Source organism: Hemitrygon akajei, chromosome 27 (genome assembly GCF_048418815.1).
Source record: "Hemitrygon akajei chromosome 27, sHemAka1.3, whole genome shotgun sequence".
Lineage (NCBI taxonomy): Eukaryota > Metazoa > Chordata > Chondrichthyes > Myliobatiformes > Dasyatidae > Hemitrygon > Hemitrygon akajei.
In genome coordinates, this window is record NC_133150.1 from 35,398,417 (window position 1) to 35,420,244 (window position 21,828).

Genomic DNA, 21,828 nt, shown 5'->3' on the forward strand with positions numbered 1-21,828 from the left:
TGGGGAGGCCAATACTTAAAGCATAGGTTGAAAGGTTATTGGTTCATAAGGGCGTCAAAGGTTACGAGGAAATGGCAGGACAATGGTGTCGAGAAGGAAAATAAATCAGCTGTAATTGAATGACAGAACAGATTCAATGGGCCAAATAACCTAATTCTGCTCCTATGTGTTTCATGGGTCTTGTGGTCTCCCTCTCTTCCTAACTCTGGGGAGAAAAATATAACTGCTTTTTAATTAACGTAATAGGCAAATATCTTCATGGAGTAGACAGATGTCTAGAGTTTCAAAGTATCCAAGTTAGGATTATATTTCATGGTTATAAAATGGCAGAGTTTAAAGCAATGAGGAAATGAAAAGCTAAATAGAGATTTGAAAATATGGTTGAGAAATTTAGAAGCTAGGGATTGCCAGACTAGCACAAGTGTAGGTCAACTAGGTCTACTGTGTTGGTTGATTGTAAAGACCAGTTTTAGTGTGAAATACAATGGTATTAAGGATATTTTATGCTTTATGTATGCCATCTTTCCCTAGACAAGTTATCACATCAATTTAAAATGATTTTTCATCAGGCAGGTCATTGTGTTATCACAATGAAACGCTGACATTGTTCTGCTGGGATGTGATTTCAAGGAGGGTGAATACAGCTAAAAGGTTTTCACTTTTGGTGTGTGGCTGGTAACTACCACAGCATGGGTTTTTAATCACTTGGAACTTGATTGAAAGGATAAGTAACAGTAAACCTTAACTAGACTGCAGGATAGTGTAATTACTAGCATATGGACTAAAATATGCTCGGGGTAGGTGAATTCAGATGAGATAGACCAGGAGAAACCTCCAGGCTTTGTCGTGGTTTGGAGGCTTTGGTGCCTCAGTGACCTGGAGATCTACGTAGGCTGGAGTCAGGGCTTTATGCTTTTAACTCTTGGAAGGGGCATTCATGCCAAGCAGGTCAAGGGGTAGAGATCAGCCTGGTGGTCCACTCAGGTTTGGGAGTACGGCTCAGGGCTAACTACCTTGACGGGTAGAACAAAATTATGAAACAGCAATGAAAAATTGTTCTACGTCCGAGTGTGGCAGTATTCCTGAGTGACTTGCATAATCAACAGTAGTGAAAATTGAGAGGAAGCTACTGACATGATGAAGAAAACCCTGAACACCACCAGAGATGGAGAATCTTCATTGCTGCCCTAAATGCCAGTGGCATAATGGGAAGTAAATACATAAGACCAAGAGAAAGGTAATGTAAATACAATTTAATATTAATAATTAAAACCCAGAAGAGAACGTCTTAACCTTGGTATTAATAACTTCCAATAGCAGAGGCTTAACTGTCACTTGTTAAAAAGGTAACTTGGTATACTGAGTTTAGTGTGTTATCTCAAACTGGAATTAATTCATTAGCACAACAGAATGGGTTCACCTCTTCATTTCTCCAATGTACTTAAGTAGTGAGTCAGACTGTAAGATTCCATTTTCCCAATTGAGGTTTGAATAGTGCACTTAAGACACCAACATTTGGATATTCACCCCCTTTTCTGAAGCAAATATGCCACTTGAACATTATAGTAAGCAGCATTAGCTTCCAGGTTACTTTGACATCAAATTCTAGGGCATTGTGCATCTGAAACCTTATCAACATTGCCATTGTGTAACCTCAGCCCAAAATTGTTCCATTGTGCTGGTGGTTGATGTAATAAAGACATTAAAATTGGGTAATCTGCAGCACTGAAACCCCCTCCCCCACCTCTATTTCCTTCCCCTTGCCCTACTATAGAAATGCCACACCCTCATGCTGCCCTCGCCTTTTTCCTCATCTTTTCTCCTTCTCTTAGTCTTCTGGCCAACAGCCAAAGGGACATGAATACCCTGCCCCCAGGGTTGGAGAATGTCACCATTACAGGGCTATTGCTGGTAAGCGCAAACCCTTGCAGCAAAACCTGCGGGCTGGGGTGGAGGTCTGAGTATTACTGTCGAGTCAACCAAACTGGGACTACAAATAACTGTGTCTTGAAAAATGCCATATGCTTGATCAGCCAGGACTGCGGTCTGATCTCCAAGACAACCACAGTGGGTGCCCCCTTAAACATCAGCTGCTTGGATGAGACGATTGAAACATTAGGATCATCTGACTTTGTCTTTGTCTGGAAGATTTCCAAAGGAATTGTGACCACAGATAAAGCTCTATTCAGACTCTACCCATCAAGAAATTTAACAGTACCATGGATGATTAATATCAAGGTATTAATTTGCCTTAATATGATATTTACAAAGCCAGTTGATAAATTTAAATGGGGCAGCTAAATATTGAAACAGGAATCCAAAAAGATCAGTTTGCAACTCTGATTTGCCTTCCCTTTGATTATTGTTACATCATTAATACTACTCCCTGGCGAAGCACTTGACAGCTACTGAGGAAGACTGAAGCTGGACTTAGCCATTCTGCCTCCTCACCTTTGTCAGTTCACCCCACCATGTTTCTTGATGCATGTCCCTGACAAAAATCACAAACTTAAGTTTTTAAATTGAGCTTCTATGTCCTTTTGACAAAGTGTTCCAGTTTTCCAGTACCCATTACAGAGAAGTGCTTCCTGATTTCATTCCCAAATGGCCTGCTTTAATAAAAAGATGCCAAATTGTTTGCTTTGGCCAGTAGTTTGAAAACGAACTGGCAACGTTCATTCATGCCCTCTCCGGTAGGTTCTGTACTTGTCTTAAAGTCTGTGACGTGCTACTGACAGCTCACTGCATTCCAGACGTTTGCCTACTGGTGGGTCCATGTCCCTTGTGGTTCTCAGCATTACATAAGACTATAAGATATAGGAGCAGAATCAGGCCATTTGGCCCATTGAGTCTTCTCCACTATTCCATCATGGCTCATTTATTATCCCTCTCAACCCCATTCCCCTGCCTTCTCCCCGTAACCTTAGGATCATTAGATGGGCCATTCACCTCTCTGATTCCCTGCTGGTCAGATAATATACTTGGAGGGTGCTTGAACTGGATATGAGGAAAATACTATTATACTTAACAACTTAAGTTGTTTTGTAACATTTAATGAGATATTATTTCACTTTGTTTTAAACTTTAAAATATAAAAGCTGAATTAAAGCCATTATAAGGCTGCGGAGCAAACCTGATTTAGCCCCAAATTATGTTCAGAATCAGATTTAATATCACTGACTTATGGTATGAAATTTGTAGTTTTGATCAGTGGTACAATGTAGATACATAAAATTACTACAAATGATAAAAAAAGCAAAAATTAAGAACTAACAACAGTTTAGCACCATTCAGAAATCAAATAGTGGAGGGGCAAAAGCTGTTTCTGTGTCACTGAGTGTGGGTCTACCTCCTCCCAAATGTAGTCACAAGAAGAGGGCATGTCCTGGTTGGTGAGGGTACTTAGTGATATTGAGTGACAGTCTCTTGAAGATGTCTTTGATGGTGGTGAGGGTTGTACGTGTGATGGCACTCATCTGAGGAAATAAATCTTCTCTCCCTATTCATCTAAATCCAATTATCGTTTCAAACTCTTTTATAAAATGCCTTCAGTCTTTTCAATGAGCAATTTAAGTGTGCTTTTATTAATTTTGTGCCACAGTTGTGGATGGATCGCAGCTATTCACGCAAACAGTTCTATCACCTGCATTGTACAAGTTTCAGCCATTCACGTCGGATTTGTATGGACACTGTGGAGAACTGATTGAGTTTTCAGCCAAATCTTAAAACTGAATAAAGACTTGACCTTGCCTGGAACATTTAATTACTTCCAATATTGGCTGGGTCCGCCCTCAGAACCAGAACTCAAACAACAAAGGACAGCCATTCAGTGACTACCATGAAAAGCCCCATAAGAATTGCAATCTGTTTCTCATATTCTTTTAAACTCCAGAGAATAAAAGACCATTATGCTCAATTCTCCCCTTGTAAATCTTTGTTGCACTATCCTCCAAGGAAAATGTATAGTTCCTTCATTACTGAGACCACTACTCTGCACTGTAATCCTGATGTAGCCTGACTAGAACTATGTATAATTGCAGCTAGACTTACCCTAATAGTGTATCCTTTGTAGTAAAACTATCAAGCAATTTGCATAAATTGTTGCTCGTCATTCACTTTCATTAATTAATTCATTCTTTCTGTCTTGTATACAAGACCGCTAAATCCAAATTCTTTGAATAAATTCTGCTTTAATATTCTTCCTACCAAAGCTGTATTGCACTGTGTCAGATTATCCTCCATCTGTCAGCTTCTTGCTGGATCACCAGACTGGCCCATGTCCATCTGCAGCCTAGCAGTTTACTTTCCCAAATATTTATATTGTGGCTTGTATACTTGAGTAAACTATTTTTAGTCCTCAAGTCATTGAAATAAACTGCAAACAGAAGAGACCCAAGCCCAGACATATTCCTTCTGGAGGTTGATTGTAGTTTTTTTTCTGGAAATATTTAATTAACCCTATCCTTCTGGTCTTTCTCTACTATAAGTATAGGTCGGATCTGTCAGTTCTTTTCAACAGTAGCATTAATATTTATTGTGAATGTTAATGTTTCCTAGACTGGTGATCACATGGATAAAAGTTACACAAAAGCAATGGGCTTATGAACATTTTTATGGACTTTATGTCAATGTGTGCCGTGTTTTACAATGTGGGTGGTCATGGTCTTCCATCTGCCCTTAATCTGAAAAGAGCCATTGTTGCTCGTGGGGAAGACCTACCCCCTATCCCACCCCAAAATGCCACCCTCACTCTCCTCCCCACCCATGACCATGATTGTTCTTGGCAAATTTCTCTTCCGGAGTGGTTTGCCATTGCCGCCTTCTGGTCAGTGTCTTTACAAGATGGGTGACCAGCCATTATAAATATTGCTCAGAGATTTTCTCCCTGGCATCAGTGGTCACACAACCAAGACTTGTGATACGCACCAGCTGCTCATATGACCATCCACCACCTGCTCCCATGGCTTCATGTGACCCTGATAGGGGCGGTGGGGTGCTAAGCAGGTGCTACACTCTGCCCAACAGTGACCAGCAGGCTTGCGGAGGGAAGGAGCACCTTGTACCTCCTTTGGTAGAGATGCATCTCCATCCCACCCTTCCTAATTATAATGTTGTTGCTTTTAATATCGAAGCTAGAGTGGAATTTTCAGCTCAAAAGCTTTTTGATGAAATCCGTCATAGTTTCAGCTATTCAAAAAGTACTGGTGCAAAATGTTTGTTTCAATTGGCAAGGCGTTCTATTTAGAGAGATTGCAGTTATTTTTCATTCTGGAACAGACTTTTACCTCTTACAATCCAGTAACTCTGCAACTGTCCTCTGCACAGCATGATAAACATTTCTGACAAATGGTGGCTGGCTCATTTATAATGAGTTCACAATGACGACACGTAATGAGCATTTTATTTTACTTGGAACTGACTCACCTGAACTACAAGAGCTAAAGTAATGAAATAAAATTATAGTGGAGGATATCATCCAATGTATTTGAAATTACTCCGACCTCAAAGTTCAAAGTAAAGTTATTATCAAAGTATATACTATATATGTGCCATATACTAACCTAAGGTTCACTTTCTTGTGGGTATTCACAGTAAATAGAATCAATGAAAAGCTGCATATGATGGAGACGAACAACCAATGTGTAAAAGACAACAAAATGTGCAAATACAGAAAGAAAAGAAAAAATAATAATAAATGACATAAGCAATAAATATCAAGAACATGAGGGCTTAAAAGAGAATTGATAGGTTGTGGATTTATAAGGAGTGTAGTTATAACTTAAATTTGATCATGCTCACAGTCGCTCCTAATAACTGCGCCTGAAGTTCAGCGAGATTGCAGCGTTCCCATTTCCAGCCCAGATATCATAAATGCAAGTGGAGTTGGTGATGTCGGAACATTCTATCACTATGGTTTCTCTAACTGTTCTTGTTTGTTCCGTGATGTCATAACTTTGATTATTAATGATTAGTGAGGACAAAAGTTAATAGATGGTTTATGATCTCCTTGTATTCTAATCACCCCAAACTAATTTGCACCTTATCCGGTGCATAATGGCCTGTCCACAGCCGTGGGCTTCATTCATCATACAGTATATTAAAACTTGGATTAAAGTTGACTGAAAGCAAAATACTGTAGGTGCTGGACATTTAAAAAGAATAAAACAATTTTCCCTTTACCCCTGCACCTGAATCCTTATGATGTTCTCTGCTATTCTACATTGTTTCCCCCCACCCCCGAGATTGTTAAGTGCTGAAGGCTCTAAGTGTGAGGCATTTCCTATAGACCATTATCCGAGAACTCCTGTGCCACATTGATCTAGAGCTTGGAACAGCTTTGAGCATCCTTTGCACACATGTTCCTGACCTTCAAAGCTAAGATTCAAGTTTATTTATCTGCCACAGTTACAGTATTCACTGACACTTGTCATCCTAGCCATGGGAAGCCTGCCCTCCTAACTGGCCAATCTGAATAAAACCTTCTGACAGAACCACACTGGTTCAGGATCTTGATGTTGAAGGATAATGACTGTTCTTTGGCCCCTCACCACCAGGTTCAGGTACAGTTATTTCCCTTCAACCATCAACCTCTTGAACCAGAGTGGATAACTTCACTCACCACAACACTGAACTGATTCCACAATCACTTTCAAGGACTCATGTTATTGGTATCACTGTTGGATCGATTGATTTACCTATCTCAAGTCAAGTCAAGTTTATTGTCATTTTGACCATAGACTGCTGGTACAGTACACAGTAAAAATAAGACAATGTTCCTCCAGTACTCTGTTGCTACATGAAACAACACAAAACTACACTAGACTATGTGAGACAGCACAAGGCTACACTAGACTGCATAAAACAACATAAAAACTGCACTAGACTACAGACCTGCACAGGACTACATAAAGTGCACAGAACAGTGCAGGGCAGTACAATATTTAATATACAAGACAACAGGTACAGTAGAGGACAAATTACAATAAAATAAATGATGTAGGTGTCAGTCTAGACTCTGGGTATTGAGGAGTCTGATGGCTTGGGGGAAGAAACTGTTGCACAGTCTGGTCGTGAGAACCTGAATGCTTTGGTGCCTTTTGCCAGATTGTAGGAGGGAGAAGAGTTCATATGAGGGGTGCGTGGGGTCCTTCACAATGCTGTTAGCTTTGCGGGTGCAACGTGTGGTGTAAATGTCTGTAATAGCGGGAAGAGAGACCCCGATGATCTTCTCAGCTGACCTCACTATCCGTTGCAGGGTCTTGTGATCCGAGACAGTGCAATTCCCAAACCAGACAGTGATGCAGCTGCTCAGGATGGTCTCGATACATCCTCTGTAGAATGTGGTGAGGATGAGGGGTGGGAGATGAACTTTTCTCAGCCTTTGCAGAAAGTAGAGATGCTGCTGTGTTTTCTTTGCTATGGAGCTGGTGTTGAGGGACCAGGTGAGATTCTCCGCCAGGTGAACACCAAGAAATTTGGTGCTCTTAACGATATCAATGGAGGAGCCATCTGTCTATCGGTCTATCTGTCTCTCTGTCTTCTGTCTATTTATTCATTTAGTTTTGTATTTGTGTCACTTGTCTTCTTTTGAACATTGGTTGTTTGTTTGTATGTAGCATGAAATGTACTGTTTCTGTTAACAACCATCACATTTGAGAATGTGCAGAGGACATCAGATTTCAGAGCCCAAGGTATAAATTCTTCACCCTTTAACTAGGTCTTCATTTGTGTATCTGTTTAGTACAAAATTGTCATCCTCTGTGATTTTTCTTTCCTTATTTCATAGATGCTGCACATTAAGTGTACTTATGCTGTCTCTGAAATTATATCTTCAGTTATGACTAAAATTAACCACAAGACTGCTCATTCTCTTTCTCTCCCCCCAAGGACATCAAGGAGAAGAATGCTGGGACGTACATGTGCCAAGTGCAGAACAACAAAACAATGCAAGTTGTAAAACGAGTGCTTATTGCAGTCCGAGTTATCCCTCCGGACTTGGTGCAACTGAATTATCTCGAAGTTCTGTCACCTGAGCAGCAGAATGAATTACAGACCCTGGAGGGGAATCCAGTGAAGGAGAAGCAGGAAAGGTCCTTCTGGGACAATGTGAAGGATCTCTTTAAAAGTGCCAACATGGTTCTTCGAGTAACTGTCACTGGTGTGGCAATAGGGGGTCTGTTGGGAATAGTTTTTGTAATCTTACTTTTATGCATGTCAAAAAAGAAATGAAATAAATATATATATTTTATTGATTTTGATGTAGAAAGCTTTGCAGCATTGGAGTACTGATTGGTGAGGAGTGCACTAAAGTTCAAAGTAAAATTCTTATTGAAGTATATCGTGTCACTATATACAACTCTGAGCTTTATTTTTTCAGTAAATCCATAATTGAATAATAACCAAATGGAGTGCAACGTTTGTAAATATGAGGTCATCGACTTGGGAAGGAAAATAGGAGATCAGATATTTATGTAGTTGGTGAAAGATTGCAGCATGTTGCTGTGGAGAGGGATTTGGGATTGCTTGTGCATGAATCGTGAAGTGTTGGTGTGCAGGTATATCAGGTTTTCGTGAAAGCGTATGGATCGTTGGCCTTCATTGAGGGGATTGAATTTAAGAGCAGGGAGGTTATGCTGCAACACTACTGTGTATTGGTGAGGCTGCACCGGGAATACTGTGTGCAGATTTGGTCTCCTTACCTGAGGAATGGATAAACTGGATTAGTAGGTGGTGCAGAGGAGGTTCACCAGTCTGATTGTGGAGATGAGGAGGTTGACTATGAGGAGAGTTTGAGTCACCTGGGACTATACTCATTGGAATCCTGAAGAATGAGAGGGGATCTTATTAACACACATTAAATTATGAAAGGGATAGATAAGACAGAGACAGGAAAGTTGTTTCTACTGGTAGTTGAGACTAGAACTGGGGGACAGCCTCAAGATTTGGGGTACAGGTTTACAATGGTGATGAAGAGAAACTGCTTTTCCCAGAGTAGCAAATCTGAAATTCTCTGCTAGAGAAGCAGTAGAGGCTACCTTATTAAGTATATTAAATGGCATAGTGTAGAGATTAGCGCAACGCGATTAAATCTTGGGGCATTCAGGAGTTTGGAGTGCAGTTCCAGCGCCATCAGGAAGGAGTTTGTATGTCCTCTCTGTGAAGCTAATGGGTTTCCTCCGGGTGCTCCAGTTTCCTCCCACAGTCCGAAGATGGATCCGTTAGTAGGTTAATTGGTCATTGTAAACATTCCTGTGATTAGGCTAGGGTTAAATAGGTGGGTCGCTGGGCATTGTGGCTCATTGGGCTGGGTCAGTCTGTTGCACAGAGATGGTTGTCCATCAAGAAGTTAGAATTAATTTAAATCTCACATCCATCCCACAATGTGAGGAAGTAAAAATCTTTGCATAATGACTCTGTTGCAATGTACAGACATGTGATTTTAAAAGGCTAATGGCTTGTAGAAAGAAGCAGAAGCTGTCTCGTAGCCTGTTGGTCCTGGCTTTAATGCTGTGGTACCTTTTGCCAGTCGGAAGCAGTTTATGGTCGGGGTGACTGGTGTCCCCGATGATCTTCAGGCCTTCTTTCTGCACCTGCTGCTGTGAATGTCCTCGATAGAGGGAAATTCACATCCCAGATGTGCTGGGCTGTCCGTACCACTCTCTGCAGTGCCCAGCAATCAAGGTTGGTGCAGTTCCTGTACTAGTCGGTTAGATAACCAGTCAGAATGCTCTCAATGGTGCCCCTGTAGAAGGTTTGAGGAGTTGGGGGGCCTGAAGTGGAAGAGACGCTGTTGTGCTTTTTTTGCCATACAGCCGGTGTGTCCATCATGTCCGATGGTGACAGGAGCTCTCTGTGGGAGAGTTTCTAAAGCGGAAAAGCCATTGCATTGCAGCAGTTCCACTCTCTTAGCCTCAGAAGTCCGAGCCCAGGGGTACAGACGAGTGTCACAATCTGGGGTCCTCTGTGTTTGCAGTAGATAACCACCATGTCTTCTGTGGCTTGTCCTGCCCTTCGCTCTCCGCGGAGTGTTGCAGTGCTGCTTCCCTTGCTGTTGGACCTCACTATAGACCTCAGCTGGCCAGCCTGCTGGAGCTGACTGCGCATGCTAGGATAGGCAGGTCCCTATCTCACTGGGGTAGCATGATCTCAATATCGTGCTGGCTTTCCTTACCTGATTTAGCCCGGCTGTCGAAGCAGTGTACTGGAAGGTGGGCACTGTTGCATACTAACAGCTACTTGGAGCCACTGGTGAGAGCTGAGTGCCTGGTGGAGACCAAAGGTGAGTGGGCTGCCCCAGAATGGACACGGAAAGCCCCTTCACCAGAGGTGATAGCCCTCTCTGGACACCCCCTTCCATGCTGTATCTCTAAATAGGTAGATTAATAGATAGATGAAGAAAGACATAGTTATTTAGATAGAAATAAGGAATATGGGGTAAATACAGGTAGGCGGAGCTGAATCCATGGCCACATCAGCTGGGATCTTATTGAATGTTGGAACAGGCTCGACAGGCCAGGTTGCCTCCTCCTCCTCCTCCTCCTCCTCCTCCTCCTCCTCGTTTCTCTGTTCTGATGGAAAGCACAGCTTCATTAAATGAGGAACACAAATGTGAGTTCATATTTAAGGGCTCATTCCCAGTTGTGCAGAAGATTGAATTAGTTGGAAATGATTGTTTTTGCAAACGTCTGATTTGATATGAAAAATATTTTGAGAGGATTAGATGAAGTGGGATGGGCTAAGGCGATTTGAGGTGATTGAATTACATGGACTGTTTATTCTGTAAACTCAATAAACAACAAAACTTTATCTGACAGGCTTCAGATGATAGTGGACAAGCAGGGTTTTCAAACTATTAGATGTTTATCCATTAATACTCCAACATCCTCTCAATTCACTTTTATCCCCAGTGTTTTATAGCAGAATAATACATATTCCCGTGAAGCCAGCTTGTTTAAAACAAGTGCAGGAAACAAGGCTTTGAATTTCAACAGAGTGTTGCAAACCTAACTAGGGAAAGCATGGGAACCAGGGCCTCAGTGAGTGCTGGAACCAGGGTCAGGGTGAATACTAGTGATAGTGGGATCTGGATCCTAGTGTGTTAAAAAGAGTGCAGGAACCACAGCTGTGCGAGATGACGAACTGCTGCGTGCTTATTCTCGCTGAAACATGGCTCCGGGACAACATCCCATTCCCCGTTAATCTTCAAGCCATGCCACTCAGGGACATGTGTTAATGTTACTTTAGTAACGTGTGTGTATGCACTGTGCTTTGCACCTTGGCCCCAATGAGGAATGCTATTTCATGTATCTGTATGCATATGATCGGTTGAATGACCATTGAACCGGAACTTGAGCTTGAAAAAGATTGTAGGGCTGAGTTTGCTGGAGCCAGTCCTGGGCTTAAAGGATTGTGTTTGTGCATGGGTGGGGGGCAGGAACGGGGCTTGTTCTGTTGCCGTTATATTCTGCGTTGCTCTGCCGAGCGTCCTGAGCATGCTAAGTCAGCGCTGGAATGTGCAATGACACTCGCGGGCTGCCCCCAGCAACCTTGGAAATGTAACACTCTGGCATCTTTTTCCTTCCTTCTCAGTAAACACAAAGTACACTGCAGATGCTGTGGTCAAAGCACCCTGCTTCCCCTTTCCCGCCCCTTGATCTTTCCTCTGATTGGTTTTTCACCAGGCACCTACCAGCCTCCTTCCCACCCTCCCCCCACCTTCTTCATAGGGCCCCTGCCCCCTCCCTCTTCAGTCCTGACAAAGGGTCTCGGCCGGAAACGTTGACTGCTCATTTCCACGGGCGCTGTCCGACCTGCTGAGTTCCTCCAGTGTGTTGTACGTGTTGCTCCTCCTTTCTCAGTCCTGATGAAGGGGCTTGGCCCATAACATTGACTATTCATTTCCATAGATGCTGCCTGACCCATTGTGTACTTCCAATATTTTGTGTGTGACACACTTAACTGTATGTTTCAATGTGCATGTGACAAATGAATTTCAATCTCGAATTGCATGTTCAATGATCAAAAGGAGTGTGGAAACCAAGGCCTCCGTGCGTGAATTGGAGGGTGTTAATCAGCAACAAATGTGAAACTATTAGATTTTCCATTGGATTTCTTCAAACCAAACATATAGCTATGGGCACTTGCATGGGTCCCAGCTATGCTAGCCTTTTTGTCAGCTACGTGGAACAGTCTATGTTCCAGGCCTACACTGGTATTGCTCCCCAACTCTTCCTACGTGACATAAACGACTGCATTGGAGCTGCTTCCTGCACCCATGCGAAGCTCATCGACTTCATCAACTTTGTCTCCAACTTCCATTCTCCTCTCAAACTTACAGTGCTTGGTCCATTTCTGACACCTCTCTCCCCTTTCTTGATCTTGCTCTTTCCATCTCTGGAGACTGTCTATATCCTGACACCTTTTACAAACTGACTCTCCCAACTACCTGGACTATACCTCTTCCCACCCTGCCACTGGTAAAAATGCCATCTCCTTCTCTCAGTTCCTCCCTGTCCACCGCATATGTTCTCAGGATGAGATTTCCAGAATGTCTGAGGTTCCTCCTTCTTCAAAGAAAGGGCTTCTCTTCCTCCACCATTAATGCTGCCCTCACCCGCATCTCTTCTATTTCACACACATCTGCCCTCCCCTTATCCTCCCACTGCCACACCAGGGATAGAGTTCCTCTTGTCCTCAAATACCACCCCAGTAGCTTCCATGTCCAGCACTTCCACCATCTCCAACGAGTTCCCACCACCAAGCACATCTTTCCCTTCTCCCCATCTCCTGCTTTCTGCAGGGATCACTCCCTATGTTACTCCCTTGTCCACTGATCTCCCTCCTTGCATATCTTTGCAAGCAGAACAAGATCAACACCTGCCCCTCCCTCACTACCATTCAGGGCCCCAAATAGTCCTTCCAGGTGAGGCGACACTTCACCTGCGAGCCTTTTGGGGTCATCTGCTCCATCCAGTGCTCCTGGTGTGGCCTCCTGTATATCGGTGGGACAAGACCATAGTTTGGGAGATCACTTTGCTGATCACCCCACTCCATCTGGCAGAGAAAGCAAGATCTCCTAGTGGCCACCCATTTCAATCCTACTTCCCTTTCTCATACTGACATGTCAGTCCATGGCTTCCTCTACTGCTGCAAAGAGGCCACACTCGGGCTGGAGAAGCAACACCTTATATTCCGTATGGGTATCCTCCAACCTGATGGCATGAACATCGATTTCTCTAACTTCTGGTAAATGTACCCCCTGCCTCATCCTTCGCCATTCTCCATTTCTGTTTCTCTCTCTCACCTTATCTTGCCTGCCCATTGCCTCCCTCTGGTGTTCCTCCCCCTTCCCTTTTTTCCATGGTCTTGTATCCTCCTGTTAGATTCCATCCCCCCCCACCTCCAGCCCTTTATCTCTTTCACCAATCAACTTTCCAGCTCTTTACTTCACCACTCCTCCTCTCCCGGGTTTGCCTATCACCCACCACCTTGTACTTCTTCCTCCCACCCCCATCTTCTTACTCTGACTTCTCCTCTTTTGTTCCGGTCCTGATGAAGGGTCTCAGCCCGAAAAGTTGACAGTTTGCTTTTCTCTATAGGTTTTGTCTGGCCTGCTCAGCTCCTCTGTGTTTTGTGTGTGTTGCTTCAAGTTTTCCAAATAATTGGATAGCTGATTATCGGAAGTTTATGAATGGCATTGATAAAAAAATGCTATCTGGGATTACTTGGATCTAATTCTAATGAGTACTAAGAACAGTGGAGAAAAAGAGTATTTCTATTCAATAAATATAAAATGATAAATATTAAACCACCAAATAAATACTTTAGGACAATAATTAATAAAAGAGCAGAAAAGGTTGTAATATTTTCTGATTTATTATTTTATTTTTTTCTCAAATTCCACGCATTTTAGACATGCAGAAATTAAATCTACAACACTCTACACTAGAAACATTTAATCAGTAATTGAAATCTACATTCAGTAGCCATTTTATTAGGTTCAAGAATGGAACCCGCTGTGATCTTCTGTCGCTGTAGCCGCTCCGCTTCAAGGTATGATGCGTTGCGGGTTTAGAGAAGTTCTCCTGCACGCCTCTGTGGTGCAGAAGTTATCTGAGTTACTGTTGCCCTCTGTCAGCTTGTACCGGTCTGGCCATTCTCCTCAGACCTCTCTCATTAAGGCGTTTTTGCCCACAGAACCACTGCTCACTGGATTTTTTTCATTTATCGTACTATTCTCTGTAAACTCTAGAGACGGTTGTGCATGAAAATCCCAGGAGATCAGCAGTTTCTGAGATACTCAAACCACCCCGTCTGGCACCAACAATCATTCCACAGTTAAAGTCACTTAGATCACATTTCTTCTCCATTCTGATGTTTAGTCTGAACACCAACTTAGCCTTTGACCATGTCTGCGTGTTTTTGAAACCCCCTGGCTGAGTAAGTTTGGGGAAGACACTCTCAAGTCCCGCCAAACCCGTGAGATTGAGTCGGCTTGTCCCATCCCAAACCCCGGTTTGTGCGGATGCTGTGTCATTTGCTACCCTGTTACAAATTAGCACCACGAAATAACAGACAGTGCTCTGCTTACGATTAAAGGAATTATATTTATGAATCTTAACTAAAGGGTTAGTAAAGAATAACAAAAAGAAAAGGGCCCATTCTAATCAAACAGTCAAATGTGCACAAGTTGGAGCTCATCTTGAACTTCTCTGTCACTCAGGTGCTGGGCCCTCGGTGAACGTGAATGCCCACACCATCTTCCAAACGTCGCTTGCAATCCATCTCAAACAAATGGGTCTCCCACCGGATCATATTCTATGACCGATGCTCCCCAGCATTTTCTCTCTCTATCTCCCGCCGAACACAAGCCCAAGACCAACCTTATTGTCCCTCACCAAGAAAACCTCCCGCTAACTGGACAGCACCCATTCCACATCATTCCTTATCTTCAACGATAACCCACACAGGCTGATAGAACAGACTGCTCTCACAGAGCTGCCAAATGAAATGCCTACAGCATAACAGTAAAGATGTGAACCAGGGCATTACACTTTTATGCATTGAGTTGCTGCCACATAATAGGCTGATTAGATATTTCCATTAACAAGGTGTACCTAATAAAGTGTCCACTCAGTGTAATTGTCTGTTCCTGTGATTAAATGGTTTTTTCCTGCATTGATGTGTTCCTGCTGAAGTAATGCAGTCTAATTTTTTTTTGTTATTCCACTGCACATCACAAGGATTTTGAAGAGTGTCTGACAGATTAACAGGACAAATTAACAGGACTCGAGGCCAATGAATTCTTTAAACAGTTTACATATAATCCTTGGGATAACGTTCGTAAAGCCTATTACCCAAGAGGGCTCAATCTCTTGTTAATGAAAAGGTTCGATGGAGAATGGAACCAGGTATGCAACTACGGATCACCACAGTCCCATAACCATTCGTCATACAGCTCGGGGTTTCTGAATACGGAGTTCAGTTCGGGCTGCGTCTGCAAGGAGTTTATATGTTCTCACTGTGACCATGTGGGTTTCCTGTGGCTGCTCTGGTTTCCTCCCACAATCCAAAGATGTACTGGCTAGTAGGCTAATTGGTCATTGTAAATTGTCCTGTGATTAGGCTAGGGTTAATTAGGTGGGCTACTGAGCTTGTTGGGCTAGAAGGGCCTGTTCCAGGGCTGTACCTTTAGGTGAAATTAAAAAATAATGTAATTCATCTAGCCCACACTGACCTGTGGATCAGATCTAAAACAGTGAGGGCTACAATGAGGCGAAAGTAATCTCTGTGACCTCTTTATTAGGAACACCTGTAGACCTGCTCATTAATGCAAATATCTGATCAGCCAATCACGTGGCAGCAACTCAATGCATAAAAGCATGCAGACCTGGTCACGAGGTTCAGTTGTTTGGACAAAACATTCCAAGGAAAAACATTATCTGAATGACTGACCGTTAAATGATTTTTGGTGCCAGTCGGGTTTATCTTATTATCCCAGAAGCTGCTGATCTCCTGCGGTTTCCATGCACAACAGGTTTATAGAGACTTGCAAAAAACTGAAAACATCCAGTGAACGGCAATTCTGTGGGCACAAACACCCTATTAATGAGAGAGGTCAGAGGGGTAAGGCCAGACTGGTTCAAGCTGACAGGAAGGCAGCGGTGACTCAAGTAATCACACGCTACAACAGAATAACAGCTCTGAGCATACAACACTTCCAACCGTGAAGTGGATGGGCCACAGCAGCAGAAGGCCTAGTAGCCACTGGGTGTATACACCACCCAGTGATTCATGAAACAATCCGTGATCTACCACAGGTTATTCCATGGAAATTAGACGTCGCTGTCAGCTGCTTTATCAATCTGCACGCTGATGTCAGTACAGTACTGAGACATCCCCAGTCCAACAGCGGAGCCGCCCTGAGAGAGAACCCACCTTGCCACAGCGTTACATAAACTGTTTAGCTTTAGGAAAGGTTTTATGTGCCCAGGACAAACAAACGGCTGGAAAAATGATTGTGGACACTACCTACTCTGCCTTTTCCTGAAGCTCCCTTCTAGAAAGTCCTTCAGGGCTATTAAACAAAAATTTCTTGGCATCTTAAACATTCCTTCCCCGAATGCAGTTACTCTGATACCCCACGTTATCTATTACTCCCATCACTGTTAATCTGATGTCCCCTCTACCTATTACCTTGTTGCCGCCCTGCACTTCCAGCACTTTAAATCTCTTTACATTGTAGCTCCATACTGATATTTATGGATTTTTGCCCATTTTATTCTGTACCCATATTTTAACCTCTAACATTATTTTTATATAAATCTTTATTCTATGAAAATGTTGCTTTTTGTTGCATGTTGCACCCTGACTAACACACCACCGTAAGTTCCTAATATGTGTAAATGCTTATCGAGAATAAAGTTGATCTTTGTCCTTTGCTAGCACCTAGGAAGTACCTGCCATACTGTAAGTTAATCCGGTACCTGCCAAGGCAAGCATGCTGGATGAAGATATGTGTTGTACAAGCATATTGCAATTCCAATTGCCTGGATAATGAAGGAGGATCTAAGGATTGTCTTAAGTGGGGGTGTAGGAAAAATGAGTTTAGATTTATGGGCATCGGTAACAGTCTTGGGAAAAGAGGGTTTACCTTTGGGAAGACTTTCACTTCTGCTAGAACTAGTTCCGCAATAAAATTAACTATGGCTTTATGTGGAGTTTTGTATGAAATTGGGGCTACCTGGATGGTCTGTGTCAAAGAAAGTATAGAGAGAGGAAATCTGTTGCAAGAAGACCAAATGTACATCTGTCATAGAGAAGAAATGCGAACTGAAAGTGGGCAATGAGACAATGAAAAAAAATGGAAGTTCAAGAACTTGGGGAGCACGATAACATCTAATGGTAGGGATGATGTTGAAGTTAGAAGAATGATTGGGATTACTGGCACGTTCGAGTGTTTGAGCAAGATGCTAAAGAATAACATTAATTCTATGGTACGAAACAGTGTTGCGATGCTACACTAGCAGTTTTATTTACATTGAGTGGGAGGTGGCTGGACACGTTGACAGGCATGGTGGTGGAAGTGGATACTATAGTGGGACTTGAGAGATTTAGACAGACAGGGAATGGAGAGAATGGATCATTTGCACTTTCATTTGACATAGTGGTCGGCACAGACATTGTGGGTCAAACAGTGCACAGTACTGTTTTATGTTCTTAGCATTTGCAAACAGGATTAGAGTGAGAAAAATTGTTATAAAGTCAAACTTATCATTTCTTCCTCTGGAAGTCTACAGCATGCACAGCAAGAAATTATGGCTCAAATGGGAGAACTTATTACAGAGACACTGTTGCATGGTGACCAGGTCTGGAAACTGAATCTTCCAGATATTTACAGGAAAGAAGGGGATATCTGTTGCTAAAGGATGAAGTGAGAAATGAGCTTGCTTCAGGAGATCAGGATGTAGTATTAGCTTTTTGGGGAGATAAGATACAGCACAGGGAAAATGTCACAGCTGGAATTATTTTTCTGGCTCCAAACAATCAGTTTGACGTAAAATGGAGTATAACTCAAGAAGTAATGAAGGATTGCAAAAAAGGTTCTGCAATAATGGTGGGTGACTTCAATCTTCATATAGACTAGACAGATTGGAAAAGGTTGTCTTGAAGATGAGCTCAGAAAATATACTTGGACAGACAAATTGCTGTAGAACCGACAAGGAATAAAATATTTTGATCACGTCGTGTGTGATGAGAAAGGGTTAATGAATGAATTCATCAATTGGAGACCAGTGATCCTCATGTGATCATATTCATGTTCATATTCAGTTTGAGGGTGAAAATCTTGGGTTTGATCTTTAGCAATTACAATGGTATGAAGAAGTGATAAGAGAAAACAGATTCAATAGTAAGTAGGCAGTAGTGAACTTTTAAGGAGGTATACAGAATTTTCATCAAGGAAAAAGTGCTAGATCATACACCTCAGTTACGCCACGGTAGAGTAGCAGTCAGTGTGATGCTACTACAGGAGTTCGTTGTTCAATTCCGTCTCCATCCGTAAGGGGTTTGTCTGTTGACCATGTGAGTTTCCTTTGGGTGCTCCGGTTTCCTCCCACAGTCCAAAGATATACTGGCTAGTGGGAAAACTGGTCATTGTAAATTGTCCTGTGATTAGGCCAGAGTTAAATAGGTGGGTTTGCTGGGCAGTGTGGCTCGTTGGGTTGAAGTGCCTGTTCTGTGCTGTATCTCTAAATAAATAAGAAGTAAATTAAACAAAATAAAAGTCAGCCAAAGGCATGAACACTAATGTAGAGCAAGTGACATTGTGGATAAAAGGAAATCAGAGTTGAGGAGATTAGAGTTTGGAAGAATGCAGAGATGGAGGAGTCCAGGAGCAATCCTGGCGTTCTAGAATTCTTTTCAGTTCCACTTTAAGGATCTGGTAAAGGTTTAATGACTCCCGCTTTGCTGTAACAACAGATCTTTATTTCTAATCTTGGTCACCAATTTGGCCCATCATACTGCCTTTTGCTCAATAGAACTCTGCTATAACTTTGAAGAAGTTTTCAACAAGAGATTCTACAGATGCTGGAAATCTCGAGCAACACCCACACACAAAATGCTGGATGAGCTCTGCAGGTCAGGCAGAATCCATGGAAATGAATAAACAGGCAACATTTATTCCTCTCCATAGATGCTGCCTGACCTGCTGAGCTCCTCCAGCTTTTTGAGTGTTTTGAAAACGTTTCAACTCACTAACCATAAATGCACAGGCTGCAGTTAATGGTTAGGTATGACCTAGTGATAAATAGAAGCTTAATTTAAGGCAAGGTGTCTATTTCTCCCCACCCCTCCACCCTCCTCTCTCAGACTAAGGACTAGAGTTTCTATACAGTAGTCACAGAGAGCAAAGGGCTATAAACCATTGTCCCATCAGCAGCTGGTGAACCATGTGCTAGCAGTTCTTGAATTGTCACCCAGTTGTCGAAAATCTTCTTGTTTCGTTTTCTGCTCGCTATCCTCTGGCTCAGTTCAATAATACTACACTTTACTCTTCCATTCCCCATTGTCTGTGTGCTTTCGTTCACAATCTCCAGCCTGCTCTGCACCATCATTTCTTTCCTCTGCCTCTTCTCTCTCGCCTGTGCCCAGTGTTGCCTCCTCTCCGTTCGGCTCCAGTACTTTCCCATCTTCATCTCGCTCAGGCTGTCGTCGTCGGTCGTCAGGCCAGCGCGTTCTTCGCCAATCTTCATCGCACGGTCCTTCAGGAGTTGCTCTCTCAGCTGTTTCTTGGCGGCGACGCTGGTTCCAGCAGCATCCACGCCGTCTTCGGACGGACTTGCGCCACACTCTACCGCGGTCCTCTGCTGTACCAGCTGCATGTAACTCTGATAATGCTGTGCCCGTTGTGGGATGTGGACGGAGCAATCTCGCCCAGTTCTCTGCTGTCCTCCCTGCGCACTGTTTCCCCCCGCAGGGACACTGTTCCCTGGGCGGCCGGCTCCGCTTCTGCGGTCGTCACGGGCGGGCCCAGATAAAGTTATGCTGGGCTCACTTTCCGGCGGGTATGTGCTGTAGTTTTGATGGGAGCTGTTGGATCTGTTCTCGGACCGTGAGCTTTCATTTGTGGCGGGACATATTTGGAGACTCTTCTGCTGGTCCTGAACTGTTGCCCTCTCTGTCAGGTCAAAGGCTTCACCTGACCCGTGTTTCTGCAGCCCGTCTCCTTCCTGAGATCGTCTCGGTTTAGTTTTGGTGTCGTTCCCGCATTTGCTTTTAGTCGTCACTTCTGTCAGAGTCTTTCTGCCCAGGTCGGACTTGTTCCTTCCGGTGTACAGCTGAGATTTCCTCTCCAGGACTTTCTGAAACCGTTCATACTCCCTGTGACTGATGCTGTAAAAGCCGGAGTCGCTACATTCGTCGGAGTTGATAGAATCCCCAAGGCAGAGCTCGTCGATCATGAGCTGGTCACTGCTGAGGCCCAGTTCCTCACATCTCCCACAGTTACCTTCTTCCCCCGTGGCATCTTGTTCTGACCCTACATTCTGCCTACTACCGTTCACGCATCCCAGTCCGCAGTCTTGGTCTTGAAGGTTAGGAGACTTACACAGGGTGCCTGTGTTTGCCATCTTCTCCTCCTCTGCCTAAAACACAAGAAGCAAACACACTCAGTGGCTGTGCACCTGCTCATTAATGCAAATATCTAATCAGCCAAAGATACCGTTATGAATTTAGTTTTTCGGCTCTGCGTATGAAGGCTATTTATGTTCAAGTTTTGAGCAAATTCTCATCTGGCATGGCAGTGTGGAACAGACTGTAATATCATAAATATTAGTCTCCAAATAAGTTAATCTTATCTGGCTGCTCAGATTATTTCAATATTCAATGCTGCTATTTTATTTTTTTGGCTTATTTTAAAGGTTATCATGTTTACTAGTGGATATCCGGCATCCTTTGTGTAGAAGTTGCCCTGGCTTCTTTTTAAGACCAGAATCCTTTGATTTGTCCAGTAGATGGAGCAGTTTCTCTCTCTACTCACGGATCTTTCAACAGTGAATCTTGGTCAGATATACCCTCAGTTCTTTTTTGAGGAAATTACAGACGGATCCTTGCAACTTACCCTTATAATTTAGGCCAGTGTTAAACTGCAGAATATACCTTTTGATCCCTGTCTCCAAACTCATTCAAATGCCTAGACCCAGGACCTCACATTCTTTCCTTAATTCCTCTGACGTCCAATCCTCATCTCACTCTCAAAATCTCCAATCCCACATTCCTTCCCACCCCAGTAATCATGTTAACTCCCACCCACCTGTCTCCGCTCTCTGACACCCAGGCTCTCTCCCAACACCCAATCCTCACCCCGGACCCCAATCTTACTCTTGTCCCGTTGGTCCCAGGCTTTGGGCTGGGACCATTGACCACCACTCCTGTCCATTGCCACCCACTGCTCTCTGTGGTCCGATCCTCTCATGAAGGCTCCTTTACCCCAATCTCCAGCACTCTTCCTTCCCACTTACTTTCATAGCTCCCAGTACAGGAGCCAGTCCTCAGCCAATAGCTACCAGCCCCAGACCTGCCTACCCTTCACTTGTTGGAAATGGAGAGTGTACTTTGCCTTCTCCATAAGACCCAATACTTTGGTTTGAACTTTATCAACAGAATTTCAATTACATTTCATATTGAACCTTTAGTCATAATGGTCTATAGGAATCTTTCTGTTCGTCTAGACCATTTGTTAGAGAGTGCACTTTGAAGAGAGGTGCAAACAGCTCATTTCTCCTTCATGGGACCCACACTCACCTCCATTTCTCCCTCTATTTTTAC

General features: G+C 43.2%; 1 protein-coding gene across 1 annotated transcript; it reads left to right on the plus strand.

Moving 5' to 3' along the window:
- Positions 1-1,776: 1,776 nt before the first annotated feature.
- On the plus strand, positions 1,777-8,236 carry tmem81 (transmembrane protein 81). Its single transcript, XM_073030194.1, has 2 exons — positions 1,777-2,274; positions 7,888-8,236. Exons 1-2 carry the CDS (start codon positions 1,777-1,779, stop codon positions 8,227-8,229), a joined length of 840 nt encoding a protein of 279 aa, XP_072886295.1. The 3' UTR covers positions 8,230-8,236.
- Positions 8,237-21,828: the final 13,592 nt, after the last annotated feature.